Source organism: Ranitomeya variabilis, chromosome 2, assembly GCF_051348905.1.
Source record: "Ranitomeya variabilis isolate aRanVar5 chromosome 2, aRanVar5.hap1, whole genome shotgun sequence".
NCBI lineage: Eukaryota > Metazoa > Chordata > Amphibia > Anura > Dendrobatidae > Ranitomeya > Ranitomeya variabilis.
This window is the reverse complement of record NC_135233.1, coordinates 491,325,374-491,345,590: the sequence shown is the minus strand read 5'-3', so window position 1 is coordinate 491,345,590 and position 20,217 is coordinate 491,325,374. Positions and strand designations below refer to the sequence as shown.

The following is a 20,217-nucleotide window of genomic DNA, read 5'->3' as shown; positions in this document are numbered from 1 at the left end:
GTTCAGATGCCAATCCCAGACATACATACATACATACATACATACACACACACACACATTCAGCTTTATATATTAGATATATATATATAGCCGGTCCCGGCCCGTTACATTGCAGTATATTATATGACTAGATATATATATATATATATATATATATATATATATATATATAGCCGGTCCAGGCCCGTTACATTGCAGTATATTATATGAGTAGATAGATATATACCGGTCCCGGCCCGTTACATTGCAGTATATTCTATGACTATAGATATATACCGGTCCCGGCCCGTTACATTGCAGTATATTATATGACATGACTATAGATATATACCGGTCCCGGCCCGTTACATTGCAGTATATTATATGAGTAGATAGATATATACCGGTCCCGGCCCGTTACATTGCAGTATATTATATGACTATAGATATATACCGGTCCCGGCCCGTTACATTGCAGTATATTCTATGACTATAGATATATACTGGTCCCGGCCCGTTACATTGCAGTATATTATATGACTAGATATATACCGGTCCCAGCCCGTTACACTGCAGTATATTATATGACTAGATATATATATACCGGTCCCAGCCCGTTACATTGCAGTATATTATATGACATGACTATAGATATATACCGGTCCCGGCCCGTTACATTGCAGTATATTATATGACTATATATATATATGGCCGGTCCCGGCCCGTTACATTGCAGTATATTATATGACTAGATATATATATATATATATATATATATATATATATATATATATATATATATATATATATATATATATATAGCCGGTCCAGGCCCGTTACATTGCAGTATATTATATGAGTAGATAGATATATACCGGTCCCGGCCCGTTACATTGCAGTATATTCTATGACTATAGATATATACCGGTCCCGGCCCGTTACATTGCAGTATATTATATGACATGACTATAGATATATACCGGTCCCGGCCCGTTACATTGCAGTATATTATATGAGTAGATAGATATATACCGGTCCCGGCCCGTTACATTGCAGTATATTATATGACTATAGATATATACCGGTCCCGGCCCGTTACATTGCAGTATATTCTATGACTATAGATATATACTGGTCCCGGCCCGTTACATTGCAGTATATTATATGACTAGATATATACCGGTCCCAGCCCGTTACACTGCAGTATATTATATGACTAGATATATATATACCGGTCCCAGCCCGTTACATTGCAGTATATTATATGACATGACTATAGATATATACCGGTCCCGGCCCGTTACATTGCAGTATATTATATGAGTAGATAGATATATACCGGTCCCGGCCCGTTACATTGCAGTATATTATATGAGTAGATAGATATATACCGGTCCCGGCCCGTTACATTGCAGTATATTATATGACTATAGATATATACCGGTCCCAGCCCGTTACATTGCAGTATATTCTATGACTATAGATATACACCGGTCCCAGCCCGTTACATTGCAGTATATTCTATGACTAGATAGATAGATAGATATATATGGCCGGTCCCGGCCCGTTACATTGCAGTATATTCTATGAGTAGATAGATATATACCGGTCCCGGCCCGTTACATTGCAGTATATTCTATGAGTAGATAGATATATACCGGTCCCGGCCCGTTACATTGCAGTATATTATATGAGTAGATAGATATATACCGGTCCCGGCCCGTTACATTGCAGTATATTATATGACATGACTATAGATATATACCGGTCCCGGCCCGTTACATTGCAGTATATTATATGACATGACTATAGATATATACCGGTCCCGGCCCATTACATTGCAGTATATTATATGACATGACTATAGATATATACCGGTCCCGGCCCGTTACATTGCAGTATATTCTATGAGTAGATAGATATATACCGGTCCCGGCCCGTTACATTGCAGTATATTCTATGAGTAGATAGATATATACCGGTCCCGGCCCGTTACATTGCAGTATATTCTATGACTAGATAGATATATACCGGTCCCGGCCCGTTACATTGCAGTATATTCTATGACTACATAGATATATACCGGTCCCGGCCCGTTACATTGCAGTATATTCTATGAGTAGATAGATATATACCGGTCCCGGCCCGTTACATTGCAGTATATTCTATGACTACATAGATATATACCGGTCCCGGCCCGTTACATTGCAGTATATTCTATGAGTAGATAGATATATACCGGTCCCGGCCCGTTACATTGCAGTATATTCTATGACTAGATAGATAGATAGATATATATGGCCGGTCCCAGCCCGTTACATTGCAGTATATACATCCGCACTCAGGGCCGCACTGTATGGAGGACGACTCCGCTCTGTGCCGGGGCCCCGGCGGCCCCAGAGGTGATGGCAGCGGGCGCAGGGCACGGGCAGGACTGCGGGGCGCACAGCTCGGAGCTCACTCACCAGTGCAGCCGGTGGCAGGCGCTGAAGGAGGCGGTGCGGGAGATCTGGATGACCCGGGGCCGCTCTCCGGTGCTGTCTCCGTTCTGCATGCTGAGGCTGACGGTCCGGGATCGGCGCTGCTCCTCCGCAGTCCCCGGGATATGAGGGGCAGGCGGGGCGCACGTCAGGGGATTGGCAGCAGCGCCGAACGCGGATTGGGTCCCAGCAGCTTCTTCCCATTGAGGTCAGTGTTAACACCGTCCATGCCAGGGGAGGGCGAGAGGGACCCGAGCCATGGAGGGTGAGGGGGCTTCACTGAGCGGGTCTCCAGGCTTAACAACATGCTGGGAGTTGTAGCTCAGATGCTTAGCCTGCATGCTGAAGAATTAAGATGCTGACTGCTTTACCAAGACTTAAATCTACATACTACAGGAATACACTGCCCATATCATACCGCCATAAAGTGCTCACAGAATGCCAATACGTGCCCACATAATACCACTATACGGTACCCAAATAATACTGATATAAAGTGCTTATAGAATGTCACTAACTGTGCACACATAATACTACTATAGAGTGCCCATATAATAGTGATATAAAGGGCTCATATAGTGCCTCCAATAACTGCCTACATAATACCGCCATAAAGTGCACACAAAATGCCAACAATAAGTGTCTACAGAATACTGCTACACAGTGCCCATATAACACTGATGTAAAGTGTTCATAGAATACCTCTAATCAATAGTTGCTCACAGAATGCCACATGTGCCCACGTAATTCCACTATAAAAAGACCCTACAATATTGCCATACAGTGTTCATAGTGTACTACTGTAGAGTGCCCACACAATACTGCCACATAGTGCTCATAGAATGCTACCAATAAGTGCTCACATAATACCACTATTCAGAGTCCTCATAATATCTTCATATAGTGATTATAGAATACCACCGAACTAGCACAGAGGACTTATAAAATAGTGTCAAAATGACTAGAGAACACAGCAAAAAGGTGCCCACATAATTCTGCCTACAGGTACCCACATAATACTGTCTATAAGTGCCCACATAATCCTACCTTTAGGTACCCATATAATACTGCCAATAAGTGCCCACATAATCCTACCTTTAGGTACTCACATAATGGTGCCTATAAGTGCCCACATGATCCTATAGGTACCCACATAATACTGCCTACAAGTGCCCACATAATGCTGACTATAAGTGCCCACATAATCCTACCTATAGGTGCCCACATAATACTGCCTGTAAGTGCCTATATAAAGCTGCCTATAAGTGCCCACATATTGCTGCCTGTAAGTGCCTATATAAAGCTGCCTATAAGTGCCCACATAATGCAGCCTATAAGTACCCATATAACACTGCCTATAAGTGCCTATATAAAGCTGCCTATAAGTGCCCACATAATGCAGCCTATAAGTACCCATATAACACTGCCTATAAGTACCCATATAACACTGCCTATAAGTCCCCACATATTGCTGCCTATAAGTGCCCACATAATACTGCCTATGTGCCCACATATTGCTGCCTATGTGGTGACATCACTTAATTGTGCCGCCTGCATTGGGACAGAGACTGCAGAGATGAGGAGTGGATTATCACAGCACATGGGAGTGGGGTTAGGTGAGTATTCATGCATTTTATGTTTGGCCAGACACTTATCCCCTTCAAGACCTTGCCCTTTTTCGGTTTCGCGTTTTTGTTTTTCACTCCCCTTCTTCCCAGAGCCATAACTTTTTTTTTTTGTCTGTCAATTTGGCCATGTGAGGGCTTATTTTTTGCGGGACGAGTTGTACTTTTGAACGACACCATTGGTTTTACCATGTCGTGTACTAGAAAATGGGAAAAAAATTCCAAGTGCGGTGAAATTGCAAAAAAGTGCAATCCCACACTTGTTTTTGTTTGGCTTTTTTGCTAGGTTCACTAAATGCTAAAACTGACCTGCCATTATGATTCTCCAGGTCATTACGAGTTCATAGACACCAAATATGTCTAGGTTATGTTTTATCTAAGTGGTGAAAAAAAAATGCCAAACTTTGCTAAAAAAAAAAAAAAATTGCGCCATTTTCCGATACCCGTAGCGTCTCCATTTTTCATGATCTGGAGTCGGTTGAGGGCTTTTTTTTTGTGCGCAGAGCTGACGTTTATAATGATGCCATTTTGGTGCAGATACGTTCTTTTGATTGCCCTCCTTATTACATTTTAATGCAATGTCGCAGCGACCAAAAAAACGTAATTCTGGCAGTTTCAAATTTTTTTCTCGCTATGCCATTTAGCGATCAGGGTAATCTTTTTTTTTATTGATAGATCGGGCGATTCTGAATGCGGCGATACCAAATATGTGTAGGTTTGATTTTTTTTTTATTGTTTTATTTTGAATGGGGCGAAAGGGGGGTGATTTAAACTTTTATATTTTTTTATTTTTTTCATATTTTTTAAAACATTTTTTTAACTTTTTTCCATGCTTCAATAGCCTCCATGGGAGGCTAGAAGCTGGCATAGCCTGATCGGCTCTGCTACATAGGAGCGATGCTCAGATCGCCTCTATGTAGTAAATTTACTGCATTGCTATGAGCGCCGACCACAGGGTGGCGCTCACAGCAATCCGGCATCAACAACCATAGAGGTCTCAAGGAGACCTCTGGTTGTTATGCCGACGCATTGCTGACCCCCAATCATGTGACGGGCGTCAGCAATGCGCTCATTTCTGACCCGATGGCCAGAAGTGGTAGTTAAATGCCGCTGTCAGCGTTTGAAAGCGGCATTTAACTAGTTAATAGCGGCGGGTGGATCGCAATTCCACCTGCCGCTATTGCGGGCACATGTCAGCTGTTCAAAATAGCTAACATGTCCCGGCTTTCATGCGGGCTCACCGCCGGAGCCCACATCAAAGCAGGGGATCCGATCTCCGCAGTAATAGTACGGCAAAGGTTGGGGTATTAGAAACACAAGCTTCAGAGCAGAAAACAATTGCTTAACCCCTTAATCCCATATGACATACTATCCCCATATGACATACTTAATTCCCAGTGACGGGATAGTACGTCCAGCGCGATAAGCCGCGCTCACTGGGAGAGCGCGGCCGATCGCGGCCGGGTCTCAGCTGCCTATCGCAGCTGACATCCGGCATAATGTGCGGTCCGTGACCGCTCCTGGCACATTAACCCCCGGCACACTGCGATCAAGGATGATCGCAGCGTTCCGGCGGTACAGGGAAGCATCGCCCAGGGAGGGGGCTCCCTGCGTGCTTCCCTGAGACCCTTGGAGCAACGCGATGTCATTGCGTTGGTCCAAGGGTCTCCTACCTACTCCTCCCTGCAGGCCCCGGATCCAATATGGCCGCGGAGGGGGCCTTCCGGGTCCTGCAGGAAGGTGGCTTGCAAGCGCCTGCTCAGGGCAGGCGCCGGGAAGCCTCCAGGAGTGCGCGTCAGATCGCTGATCTAACACAGTGCACTACAAAGTGTCAGATCATCGATCTGACCCTATAACATGATGCCTTCCCCCCCGGGGCAATGTAGTAAAGTTAAAAAAAAAATATTCACATATGTAAAAAAAAAAAAAAATTCCTAAATAAAGAAAAAAATAATATTGTTCCAATAAATACATTTCTTTAAAAAAAAAAACTATATAAGTACACATATTTAGTATCGCCGCGTCCGTAATGACCCGACCTATAAAACTGTCCCACTAGTTAACCCCTTCAGTGAACACCCTAAAAAAAACGAGGAAAAAAACAACGCTATATTGTCATACCGCCGAACAAAAAGTGGAATAACACGCGATCAAAAATACGGATATAAATAACCATAGTACCGCTGAAAACATCATCTTGTCCCAAAAAACGAGCCGCCCATACAGCATCATCAGCAGAAAAATAAAAAAGTTATAGTCCTCAGAATAAAGCGATGCAAAAATAATTATTTTTTATATAAAATAGTTTTTATCGTATAAAAGCGCCAAAACATAAAAAAAATATAAATGACGTATCGCTGTAATTGTTCTGACCAGAAGAATAAAACTGCTTTATCAATTTTACAAAACGTTTAACGGTATAAACGCCCCCCCAAAAAAAAAAAAAAAAAGAAATTCATGAATAGCTGGTTTTTGGTCATTCTGCCTCACAAAAATCGGATTAAAAAGCGATCAAAAAATTTCACATGCCCAAAAATGGTACCAATTAAAACGTCAACTCGTCCCACAAAAAACAAGACCTCACATGACTCTGTGGACCAAATTATAGCTCTCAAAATGTGGAGACGCAAAAACTATTTTTCGCAATAAAAAGCATCTTTTAGTGTGTGACAGCTGCCAATCATAAAAATCAGCTAAAAAACCCGCTATAAAAGTAAATCAAACCCCCCTTCATCACTCCCTTAGTTAGGGAAAAATAATAATATTTAAAAAATGTATTTATTTCCATTTTCCCATTAGGGTTAGGGCTAGGGTTAGGGTTGGGGCTAGGGTTAGAGTTAGGGCTATGGTTAGAGTTAGGGTTAGGGCTAGGGTTAGGGTTGGGGCTAGGGTTGGGGCTAGGGTTAGGGCTAGGTTTAGGGTTAGGGTTGGGGCTAGGGTTAGCGTTGGGGTTAGGGCTACAGTTAGGGTTGGGGCTAAAGTTAGGGTTAGGGTTTGGATGACATTTACGGTTGGGATTAGGGTTAGGGGTGTGTTGGAGTTAGGGGTGTGGTTAGGGTTGGGATTAGGGTTAGGGGTGTGTTGGGGTTAGGGGTATGTTGAGGTTAGGGGTGTGGTTGGGATTAAGGGTTAGGGGCATGTTCGGGTTAGGGGTGTGGTTAGGGTTATGGTTAGAGTTGGGATTAGGGTTAGGGGTGTGTTTGGGTTAGGGTTTCAGTTAGAATTGGGGGGGTTTCCACTGTTTAGGCACATCAAGGGCTCTCCAAACGCGACATGGTGTCCGATCTCAATTCCAGCCAATTCTGCGTTGAAAAAGTAAAACAGTGCTCCTTACGTTCCGAGCTCTCCCGTGTGCCCAAACAGGGGTTTAGCCCAATATATGGGGTATCAGCGTACTCAGGACAAATTAGACAACAACTTTTGGGGTCCAATTTCTCTTGTTATCCTTGGGAAAATAAAAATTTGGGGGGGCTAAAAAACATTTTTGTGGGAAAAAAATGATGTTTTATTTTCACGGCTGTTAGGACTAGCGGAACGCACCGAATGAATATAGAGATTTTATTATAATAGATGCGTTCGCAGCCCGGGGTCCTCCGTGCAGGCGCACCTGCTGCTAGCAAACGGCGGAACTACATGGCGGTATGAGCTAACTCTGTTACTTCACAGAGTAGCCGTGAACTCAAAGCACTGCGCCCTGTTAGACTTCACAGTGGCACAGGCTAACTACCCAAACGAAAGCAGTCAGTGGTCATGCACACACACAAAACTAGCCAGAGGTGCCAGCGTTCTAGGGGCTTATTTCAGCCAGGTCCCTGAATACACAAACACACAAACTCCTCGCCGGAGGTGCCAGCATTCTAGGGGCTTATTTCAGCCGGGTCCCTGAACACAATCATACATGACCACACTGGCACAAAGTACATAACTTAGAACAATACTAGCGCATGGCCGTGCGGCCATGCGAGCCTTAAATAGTTGCAGCACATACAGGACCTTCCTAGAAGGACCAATGAGAGGCTGCCACAGAGCGTGAGCACCTACAGGACCTTCCTGAAGGGCCAATGGCCTAATCTGCTATATCTGATCACGTGACCCTCGATCTCCACTGAGAGATCTCACTCTGGGCATGCTCAGAACGAGAAAAGCAGGACTTAGTCCCAGAAGCGTCTGCTCACCGCTGCCCAGCACCCCCTCCAATGGCAGAAGCAGGGAAAGCAGCAGTAACTCTTTGCACAGAGCCAGACCGAGCGAGACGCTGGGACCGACGTCTCCGCTGAGCAGGCTCCACTGTGGCAGGAGAAGAATGGGAGACCGCAGCGGAGATGGACCGAGATTCCCCCTGTGCAGAGATGGGAACTTGACCCCTAACAACGGCTCTGCGTTATAAACTGTAGTGAAACACTTGGGGGTTCAAAGTTCTCACAACACATCTAGATAAGTTCCTTGGGGGGTCTAGTTTCCAATATGGGGTCACTTGTGGGGGTTTCTACTGTTTAGGTATATTAGGGGCTCTGCAGATGCAATGTGACGCCTGCAGACAATTCCATCTAAGTCTGCATTCTAAACGGCGCTCCTTCCCTTCCGAGCTCTGCCATGTGCCCAAACGGTGGTTCCCCCCCACATATTGGGTATCAGCGTACTCAGGACAAATTTCACAACAACTTTTGAAGTGCAATTTCTTCTCTTACCCTGTGGCGAAAAGATCATTTTTGTGAAAAAATATGATTTTTTATTTTTTACGGCTCTGCATTATAAACTTCTGTGAAGCACTTGGTGGTTCAAACTGCTCACCACACATCTAGATAAGTTCCTTAGGGGGTCTACTTTCCAAAATGGTGCCACTTGTGGGGGTTTCAATGTTTAGGCGCATCAGGGGCTCTCCAAACGCAACATGGTGTCCCATCTCAATTCCAGTCAATTTTACATTGAAAAGTCAAATGGAGCTCCTTCCCTTCCGAGCTCTGCCATGCGCCCAAACAGTGGTTTACCCCCCACATATGGGGTATCGGCGTACTCAGGACAAATTGTACAACAACTTTTGGGGTCCAGTTGCTTCTCTTACCCTTGTGAAAATAAATAATTTGGGGCGAAAAGATCATTTTTGTGAAAAAATATGATTTTTTATTTTTACAGCTCTGCATTATAAACTTCTGTGAAGCACTTGGTGGGTCAAAGTGCTCACCACACATCTAGATAAGTTCCTTAGGGGGTCTACTTTCCAAAATTGTGTCACGTGTGGGGGGTTTCAATGATTAGGCACATTAGGGTCTCTCCAAACGCAACATGGCGTCCCATCTCAATTTCAGTCAATTTTGCATTGAAAAGTCAAACGGCGCTCCTTCGCTTCCAAGCCTCCTTCCCTGCCATGTGCCCAAACAGAGGTTTACCCCCACATATGGGGTATTGGCGTACTCAGGACAAATTGTACAACAACTTTTGGGGTCCATTTTCTCCTGTTACCCTTGGTAAAATAAAACAAATTAGAGCTGAAATAAATTTTTTGTGAAAAAAAGTTAAATGTTAATGTTTTTTTTCAACATTCCAAAAATTCCTGTGAAACACCTGAAGGGTTAATAAACTTCTTGATTGTGGTTTTGAGCATCTTGAGGGGTGCAGTTTTTAGAATGGTGTCACACTTGGTTAATTTTTATCATATAGACCCCTCAAAATGACTTCAAATGTGATGTGGTCCCTAAATAAAATGGTGTTGTAAAAATGAGAAATTGCTGGTCAACTTTTAACCCTTATAACTCCCTAACAAAAAAAAATTTTGGTTCCAAAATTGTGCTGATGTAAAATAAACATGTGGGAAATGTTACTTATTAAGTATTTTGTGTGACATATCTCTGTGATTTAAGGGCATAAAAATTCAAAGTTGGAAAATTGCGAAATTTAAAACATTTTCGCCAAATTTCCATGTTTTTCATAAATAAACGCAAGTAATACCAAAGAAATTTTACCACTATCATGAAGTACAATATGTCACGAGAAAGCAATGTCAGAATCATCAGGATCCATTGAAGTGTGCCAGAGTTATAACCTCATAAAGGGACAGTGGTCAGAATTGTAAAATTTGACCCGGTCATTAACATGCAAACCACCCTTGGGGCTTAAGGGGTTAATTACTTATTCCCCTTAATTCACAAGGTAGGGGTGCTACAGTAGCACGGGACTCTCTCAAATAGCCATTCAACACAAGAAACAAAGAGCACAAAAAGTCCTAAATAAAATCAAAATCATAATTCATTCAAATTTACATGTAGACAGCACAAAGTAACCACAGAAAAAATCTGTAAACAAAGTGGAATAACTGATATCACAGGTGTAACATCCAGAAACCGCATATATTAAAGTGGATGGGAGGACAGAAAAAACACCACATCAGAAAGTGCCGGTACAATTAGTATGAAGTACAGTCACACTAGACAAAGTTATCCCTGGTAGGAAATATTATACTGCTCAAAAAAGTAGATAAATGCAGCTTCTAAAACAGTATATACAAAAACACAGTATCAAAATGTAAATGCTGCAAATAAGAGAAAGTTGGAAGGCAGAATGACAACCCGACCAGTCACGGTGACAAACAGCAAAGAATTAAGTGTGTATCACTTTAAAACCCATTCACATTTCTGAGGGTGCCAAATAGTGCCCTTACCCATAGTCTCCACTGCGGTCAACTGAGTAGTATGACAGCCCCCCCGAGGAAGCCCACGCGAAACGCGCGTTGGGGCTGCACTAATCAGTTGAATTGTTTTTAAAGTGATACACACTTAATTCTTTGCTGTTTTTCACCATGACTAGTCAGGTTGTCATTCAGCCATATCCTCCTTCTTCTCCTCTCGCTTGCCAAGAGTGTGCAAACAGTCGTCAAAGCAAAAGGTGGCTCCTTTGAAGAACCTAGAATATAAGACATATTTTCAGTTGTTTCACACTTTTTTGTTAAGTATATAATTCCACATGTGCTAATTCATAGTTTTGATGCCTTCAGTGTGAATGTACGATTTTCATAGTCATGAAATTACAGAAAACTCTTTAAATGAGAAGGTGTGTCCAAACTTTTGGTCTGCACTGTAGATTATATAATTGTTTCTCGAATATGTTTTGGTAAACAACTAAAATGCCAAAACTTGTATCACTGTCCCAAAAATTTGTGTACCTGACTGTACATCATGTTTTCCTTCTTTCTTCAATGACTTCTAGTGGTGACAAATGCTCTGGATAATCTTCTTAAAGAGGTGATCTTTTGGAGAGTTTTCACTGTATATTTTACAAGATATGAAAATGTGAGCGAGACATCTATCCTGCTCCTCCTTAGTAAAAATAATTATGGAATGATGTGTATGATAAGATGGTTAAAACATCATAAGACAGTCACAACTTATTTTCTGCAGTCTTCAGGCTCTGGGTGAATAACAAATGGTATATTGACAGGAAAGGGAGTGTGACGGACACTAGTGGTATCAATATAGAAGGTTAGTGTGATACAGCCGAAGATTAGCTCCATGATAAAATGTGCGGAGCGTGTGATTGGATAGAAGTTCATTGCTGTCAGGTAGTTACTTAAAAGGAACCTGTCAGGTCCCCCATGTCCTCCAACCCAGCGGCATTCACACATGTATGAGCAAATTCCCTGCTTAACCAGCCTTGTATAATGTTATTGAGTGAAAACAAGGTATAATAAAGCTTTTATATTGCCCAGGCTTCCTATGCTAATGAGACTTTGACTAATTGATGGGTCGTCGTTAGTTGTCCCAGACTAGTTAGCCTTCTTTCCATGTTATGAAGCTTCTGTGGGCATGCTAACTCAATTTGCATGAGTGGCGTCATCACCGCTCATGCAATTCTAGCGCATTCGCGACGCTCTTTCTGGCCGTGTCACTTTGTCTCTGAAGCCAGGTGTATGCTTCCCGACTCAGAGGCATGCACTGCACATGTCTGGAAGTTTCGAAAATGGCATACGGTCATGTGCAGTGGCGCACCTCTGAGGACGAGAAGCATATACCTGGCTTCAAAGTCTCAGAATCAGTGATGGAGTGACGCTGTCGGAATGAGCAGCGCGCATGCGCTAGATTTGCATGAGAGGCGATGATGCCGCTCATGTAAATTGTCATCATGCCCACAAGGGGTAGTCTAATTTATGTAACGACTATGTATGCAGGAGAGGAGACAGAGAATTGGGCCCCTGTGCAAGAACACTTTACGGGCCCTTTGCAATCCAATAGCTCCTCATAATGCCCAATTCCACCTGCTTTGGAGGTTATAGTTGTCCCCTTACTTATTGGGTCCCTATGCGGCTGCCCAAGTTGCACCAATGGTATGTCCGCCGCTGTATGTATGATGGCTAGAAATGTCACAGTTCACATTAACACCATGCCTGCAAATGTGCTGATAATCTTTATTTCCTTACTTTTTTATACAAGAGAATATGAAAGTTATACAATTTAGCAAAGAGGATTGTCAGTTATAGAAAATGGAAGATGATGCCCCGTGATAGTGTTTGATAGGTGAGGGTTGTTTTTAGTTTCTTTTATTCAGGGGGCACAGTGGTGGCCAGTATTATATTTTGGATCAAAGAGGTATCTAGTAATATATTCAGGAAGCAAAGTAGCAGATCAAATATTCAAGGGGCACACAGGCCACTAATAAAATATTCAGAGGGTACTTTGTTGATCAAGCAGGAGGAGGCGGTGCTATGCAGGGAGGGAATAGAGCTGGAGTGACTGAGGCTTCAGATCTACTCTAGCCAATTGCAGATCAATTAAAACGATCATTTTTCAGTAATGGAGGAACGGACTGGCCATGTAAACATGTAACAGCTACATGCGTATATAAATAGCTTGGGGGGTGAAATCCTGCTCATAGATTCCCTTTAAAATAACAACTTCACATATATATTATATATATATATTATTATTATTATTATTTATTGTTATAGCGCCATTTATTCCATGGCGCTTTACATGTGAGGAGGGGTATACATAATAAAAACAAGTACAATAATCTTAAACAATACAAGTCATAACTGGTACAGGAGGAGTGAGGACCCTGCCCGCGAAGGCTCACAATCTACAAGGGATGGGTGAGAATACAGTAGGTGAGGATAGAGCTGGTCATGCAGCGGTTTGGTTGATCGGTGGTTACTGCAGGTTGTAGGCTTGTCGGAAGAGGTGGGTCTTCAGGTTCTTTTTGAAGATTTCGATGGTAGGCGAGAGTCTGATGTGTTGTGGTAGAGAGTTCCAGAGTAGGGGTGATATGCGAGAGAAATCTTGTATGCGATTGTGGGAAGAGGAGATAAGAGGGGAGTAGAGAAGGAGATCTTGTGAGGATCGGAGGTTGTGTGTAGGTAAGTACCGGGAGACGAGGTCACAGATGTATGGAGGAGACAGGTTGTGGATGGCTTTGTATGTCATGGTTAGGGTTTTGTATTGGAGTCTCTGGGCAATGGGGAGCCAGTGGAGGGATTGACAGAGGGGAGAGGCAGGGGAATAGCGGGGGGACAGGTGGATTAGTCAGGCAGCAGAGTTTAGAATAGATTGGAGGGGTGCGAGAGTGTTCGAGGGGAGGCCACAGAGCAGGAGGTTGCAGTAGTCAAGGCGAGAGATGATGAGGGCATGGACTAGGGATTTTGCAGATTCTTGGTTGAGGAATGAACGGATTCGTGCAATATTTTTGAGTTGAAGTCGGCAGGAAGTGGAAAGGGCTTGGATATGTGGTTTGAAGGAGAGATCAGCGTCAAGGATAACCCCGAGGCAGCGAGCTTGTGGGACTGGGGAGAGTGGGCAGCCATGCACTGTAATGGATAGGTTCGTTGGGGGGGTCGCGTGAGATGGGGGAAAGATGATGAATTCTGTTTTGTCCATGTTAAGTTTCAGAAATCTAGCGGAGAAGAAGGATGAAATAGTGGACAGACATTGAGGGATTCTGGTTAGTAGGGAGGTTATATCTGGTCCAGAGATGTAGATCTGTGTGTCATCAGCTTAGAGGTGATACTGAAAGCCATGAGATTCTATGAGCTGTCCCAGGCCAAAGGTGTAAATGGAGAAGAGCAGGGGCCCAAGGACTGAACCTTGCGGGACTCCGACAGATAGGGGGCGAGGTGAGGAGGTGGTGTGTGAGTGGGAGACGCTGAATGTCCGGTCTGTTAGGTATGATGAGATCCAGGATAGGGCCAAGTCTGTGATGCCAAGGGATGAGAGCGTCTGTAATAATAGGGAATGGTCCACTGTGTCAAAGGCAGCCGACAGGTCGAGGAGGAGGAGGACAGAGTAGTGTCGCTTGCTCTTGGCGGTTAAGAGGTCGTTGGTGACCTTAGTTAGGGCAGTTTCAGTGGAGTGGTGTGACCGGAAGCCAATTGTAATTGAAGACTGTAAGCGGTCAAAGAGGGAGCAAGAAGAGAGATGGGAGGACAGTTCAAGGTAGACGTGTTGTTCCAGTAGTTTGGAATATATGACCCCAAGATAAGAAGTTCACCATGCTGTGCCTCTAAAAATGAATGTTTCAATAATTTTGTACGTTTGTCCACAATCTGCCCCACAATTTCCACACATTGTGCCTCCTCTGTAAGCGATTAGCAATTTTGCTCCCCTAAGTATAAATATAATTAACTACTGTGCCTCTTAAATTTAAATACAGCAATGCCTTACTTGGCCAATCCATTCCTCCGATGCTGAGAAAACAGTGTTTGAATTGATATGCAAATAGCTATTATGAATCTGAAGCCTCTGTCACTCCAGCTCTATTCTCCACCTAGCGCCGCCTCCTACTGCTGGACTGACAACTCCTTTGCTTGAAGTTATACAGCATAGTCAAACCAAGCCTTTATTCTGTGTGACTTCAGGCAACAGAGTCATGTTTTCAATCTCTGAAATCGGCATTTAATGCATGCCATTGCCGGTGCATCATTGTATGCGCCCATGACATGATCGCGGGGCCCCAATGATCTGCCATGACAGCCAGGGGTCTGCTGAAAACCTCCGTGTTTATCAAGACTGTTCTCTTGTGAAAGATAGCCAGTAGATTGCGTTCATAGGAAAAGGTGATTTTCACTATACACAGCAGTACTGTACCACTACGGTGTATAACACAAGTATATATAGATTTACAAAATAATGGGTTTTTTTAAATAAAATGGAAAGAAAATGTACAAAAAAGGTCAAAACATCCATCTTTCCCCCATTCAGAATAAATAAAAAAAAATAAAATTAAAAATACACATATTTGGTATCTCTACATCCGTAAACGACCGATCTATCAAAATATAATTAAATTAATAATTGGTAAATGGCGTAATGAGAAAGTGAATCGAAACGCCAGAGTTAGGCTACTTTCACACACAGCATATTTGCTGCGTATTTTTACGCGCGCGTATTTTGCTGCTGCTTTACCTGCGTTTTTTTACGCAGGCAAAAAACGCAGCTGCTTTCACACACAGCGTTTTTTGCTGCGTTTTTTGCAGCTGCGTTTTTTTCAGCATTGTGTACTGAAAATAAAGTTTGTTTGAAAAAAAAAAAAAAGGGAAAAAAAAAAGAGTCATTGAGGTCATTTCCTGTCTTTATGACTCAGAATACAATACACACTGGAGTTAACATCATGTCGATTCTGCCAGCTGCAATGGCCTTGAGCCAAAGACGCCTCAGCAAGCGGAACAGACATCAGCTGGGGTTTACTAACCCCACTGTCACTAACCCCAGGTTACTAGGGCAGGCGTCAGTCAGACGCCCCCCCTCGTAACCCTGTACGGTAAGGGTATGTTCACACGATCCTGATTTCAATCCTTTTTTTTCAGGACAAAAACCGCAGCTCTTGGCAGAAAACGCAGGTGCGTTTTTGATGCGGTTTTGATGCGGTTTTTGATGCGGTTTTTAGTGCGGTTTTTTATGCAGTTTTCTCTGCAGATTGTCTGTGTTTGACACAAATAAAGCTTTAACTGCAGTGGGGGAAAAAAAAAAGAAATGATGTCATTTCCTTGTCCAACCCTTTTCTTCTTCCATCCTCCATTTTGGGACTAAACACCAAAATGAGTGGACGTGTTTTGAATAACAGCGCTCCGCAGAGTGCTGAGCGTAGGCCAGATCACAGCCCGCGGATCCAGCTCTATCCAGCTATTTAAGTCTACGTTCACATTTGCGGTCTGCGCCGCAGCGTCGCTGCATGCGTCATGCGCCCCTATATTTAACATGGGGGCGCATGGACATGCGTCGCACTTGCGTTTTGCGCCGCATGCGTCACTGCAGCGCACGCATCCGGCCGCAGAGGACGCAGCAAGTTGCATTTTTGCTGCGTCCAAAATCAATCAAAAAAAGGACGCATGCGGCGCACAACGCAAATGTGAACATAGCCTAAGTGCCACGTATTTAAGTGCCACGTATTTAAGTGCCACGTATTTCTTTGCCACGTATCACGTATTTCAGTGCCACGTATTTCAGTGCCACGTATTTCAGTGCCACGTGCCACGTATTTAAGTGCCACGTATCACGTATTTCAGTGCCACGTGCCACGTATTTCAGTGCCACGTGCCACGTATTTCAGTGCCACATATTTCAGTGCCACGTATTTCAGTGCCACGTATTTCAGTGCCACGTGCCATGTATTTCAGTGCCACGTATCAAAGTGCCATGTGCCACGTATCAAAGTGCCACGTATTTCAGTGCCACGTGCCACGTATTTCAGTGCCACGTATTTCAGTGCCACGTGCCACGTATTTAAGTGCCACGTATCACGTATTTCAGTGCCACGTGCCACGTATTTCAGTGCCACGTGCCACGTATTTCAGTGCCACATATTTCAGTGCCACGTATTTCAGTGCCATGTGCCACGTATTTCAGTGCCACGTGCCACGTATTTCAGTGCCACGTATCAAAGTGCCACGTGCCACATATTTCAGTGCCACGTGCCACGTATTTCAGTGCCACGTATCAAAGTGCCACGTGCCACGTATCAAAGTGCCACGTGCCACATATTTCAGTGCCACGTGCCACGTATTTAAGTGACACGTGCCACGTATCAAAGTGCCACGTATCACGTATTTCAGTGCCACGTATTTAAGTGACACGTATCACGTATTTCAGTGCCACGTATTTAAGTGACACGTATCACGTATAAGTGCCACGTGTCACGTATTTAATTGCCACGTATTTAAGTGCCACGTATCAAGATTTTCCATGGAGAACAGACACATCCAGAGATATGTCTGCTCTCCACGGCTGCAGCAACACACTGACAGGAGCCATAGTTCCTGTCGGTGTGTCACTGCGCATGCGCGAGCGAGTTTACCGGCGGTCATTGACCCCGGCACTCTCGCTTAACGGCAGTGCTGCGTGGGAAAGTTCAACGCAGCTGTACTGCTGTTAACCGAGACGCCGGAGCCATTGAACTCCGGAACAGTACGCGATACACTGTTAGGAGCTTCGCTCCTGGCAGTGTATCGCCGGAGAGCAGGGGATCGGCGTGGGACACTCGTTTTATGGATTCTGCGGACAGGGAGTATGAATTTGGTTTATTATTTTTGGATTTTTTTCCTGGAGGATCGAGGGCTTCGCCTACAAGTGTGCTGTTGGTGAGTATATACTCTATGTTATGTGTTGTATGTACTGTGTGTCATGTATGTGTATTGTGTGTAGGTGTTTTGTGTAACTTTACAATTGTGCTAAGTCGCCGGACACAGGGACAACTCTCCCATCCTAATACCGGATGGGAGTAGTAGTCCCATACGGCGACTTAGCACAATGGTGGCACTAGCGTCGCATGGGGACACACACACACACACACACACACATACCAAATCGATCAGCAGCCCCACGTTTATGCTCATTCTGTTGAAGGACTCCATGCTGCTTCACTGGGGGGCGGGGGCTTCCCTCTTCCTGTCCGACGTCACGTCCGGTCCTGGGTGTCAACCCCTCCGTACAAAGACGCCGACACCCAGGACAAAGGCGCTGTGTGTGCACGTTAATATGGGGCCCTATGGGGATACGCAGACACGCCGCTGCGTAAAGAATTGACATGTCAATTCTTTTTACGCCGGCGTGTTTGCAGACAAAAGCGCCGGGTTTTTTTGCGGTGTGTCTGAACGGCAAAGTGAATTTCTCATTCACTTTGCCGGCAGACGAAAATGACATTGCGCATTTTTGAAAAGCGCCCGCAAAATAGCGCTCAAAAATGCGCTATGTCTGAAAGTAGCCTTAGGTTTTATTTGCTGCCTCGACCCTGTAATGAAATGCAATAAGAGGCCATCAACACATTGTCTTTGGAAAGTACAACTTGTACTGCAAATAATAAGCCTTCATATGGCTATTCACAAAAAAGAAGAAATGCAACAGCATTCACTGATCCTTGAAGTTGTGTGGTCTCCTTTATTCAATCATAATAAAAAAGCCTCACATGGCTCGGGGGTGTGCAGGACAAAGAAGTGTGCAGGTATCGACGACGGCCGTTTCACGCTCAACACAGCTTCCACGGGTCATATGGCTATGTGGATGGAAAAATGAAAAAGTTATGTCTCTTGGAAGAAGGGGGGGGGGAAAACTAAAAACAAATCAACTGAAATTGGCCGTGGCGGGAAGGGTTAAAGGCTATATCATGGTCTGATCTGGTATGGTCCCGAAATGCCTATAATCCTGAGCATTCAGGTCAATACGAGGAAACAATTCTACATCTTTATAGTTCTGTTTCTTCTTTATTGTATCATCCTGCCCATTTTATCACTTTTTCCTAGAATGCCCATTTGACCACCCTATTACTGCATAACCCTATTCAGCATTGGCTGAATTGCCGAATCCAGATGACTTACAGATATGAATAAGGCTCTTTATTATGATAATTGCAGTGCCCCAGAGTCCTGGTCGTTGCAGTACTATGGCTCCGCCACTAAGGGGAGCTATGGTACGTCTGATGGCACTGAAGGAGTTCATCTGACCAGGTATCACAGACACCAATACATTTCACCGTCGGGCCTCCAGGGGGAGCTAAGGGTTCTATTCATTAGGCCACTCCTCACATACTGGTAAAACTGGGGGTCAGGCAGGAAGTTAGAACAGAAAGCTGACTGGGTTGGAACCAGGCAACACCTTGTGGCAGAGGGTGTTGTGGAGGAAGAGACAGTAGGGTCTCTGTCAGGGGTGGGATCCTGACAGAGGCTTGGCAACTTGAGCGAACGTAACGGGACCGTGCCTGCTCAGTATAGCGGCGGTGCCCAAGGAGGGACTGGAAGCGAGATAGATTGTGCTGAGTGAGAAACGAGATCAAAGCAACAAGGAGAATACCGGTAGGAGTCGTGCTGTAAGACCGAGGCAACATCCTACTGAGGCGCACAACCGGCGGCCGGAACGCCGAGGGAGTATTACAATATTCAGCTTCAAGCAATACTCTAAACCAACGGCAGGACAGTCAGTCTAAGGCGGGCTGTCTCACCTAAATCACCTATGCAGTCTTGGGGGGCAACTTGTGGAGAGGGGCGACTCTAGGGTCCCGGAAGAGCTCCGAGCCTACCCGTCATACGGGTGCCGTTCCAACCGTAACATCAGGGAGGGACGGAGGATTAGCAGAACATCATCTAATCGAGTTGTGAGGGAACTTAAGAAACGGACACAACAGTTGTGGGGACTTTCCGTAAGCACAGCAGGGAAGGACCACAACACATAGCGCTAGTAGGAAGGCGCAGATTTCCACCTGTTAAGAGAACTCTGGAGGTGCCATTGGACCGGCCAGACTTGCGCAGCCTGGTTATCTGGATTCCGGACTGAGGACCCAGAGATCTTCAGTAAAGAGGTAAAGAGACTGCAACCTGGTGTCCTTGTTATTTACTGCACCGCACCACCATCATCCACCCACATCTATTACTGTACGCCCCTCAGCAGGGTCACGGACCGGGTCTAGCCACCGTGACAACCCCAGAGCAGAGACTCAGAGGCCCGGTACCGGGTTCCCCCTCGGCCCTGCGGCGGTGGGGGCGCTACATAATCATAGTAACATAGTTATTAAGGTTGAAGGAAGACTTTAAGTCCATCTAGTTTAACCCATAGCCTAACCTAACATGCCCTAACATGTTGATCCAGAGGAAGGCAAAAAAAAAAATCAGGTAAACTACACAAAACCAAATGCATACTGTGCAGCTCCTGGCTTAGACACACATAACA

The 20,217-nt window shown here is 44.5% G+C and overlaps 1 protein-coding gene across 1 annotated transcript in view; it reads right to left on the bottom strand.

Moving 5' to 3' along the window:
- PTS (6-pyruvoyltetrahydropterin synthase) overlaps positions 1-2,601 on the bottom strand; it is a 29,605-nt gene extending 27,004 nt beyond the window's left edge. Inside the window, exon 1 of the mRNA XM_077287922.1 lies at positions 2,445-2,601. Coding sequence (XP_077144037.1) covers positions 2,445-2,533 — 89 coding nt within the window. The 5' untranslated portion in view covers positions 2,534-2,601. The remainder of the gene's footprint in view (positions 1-2,444) is intronic.
- Positions 2,602-20,217: the final 17,616 nt, after the last annotated feature.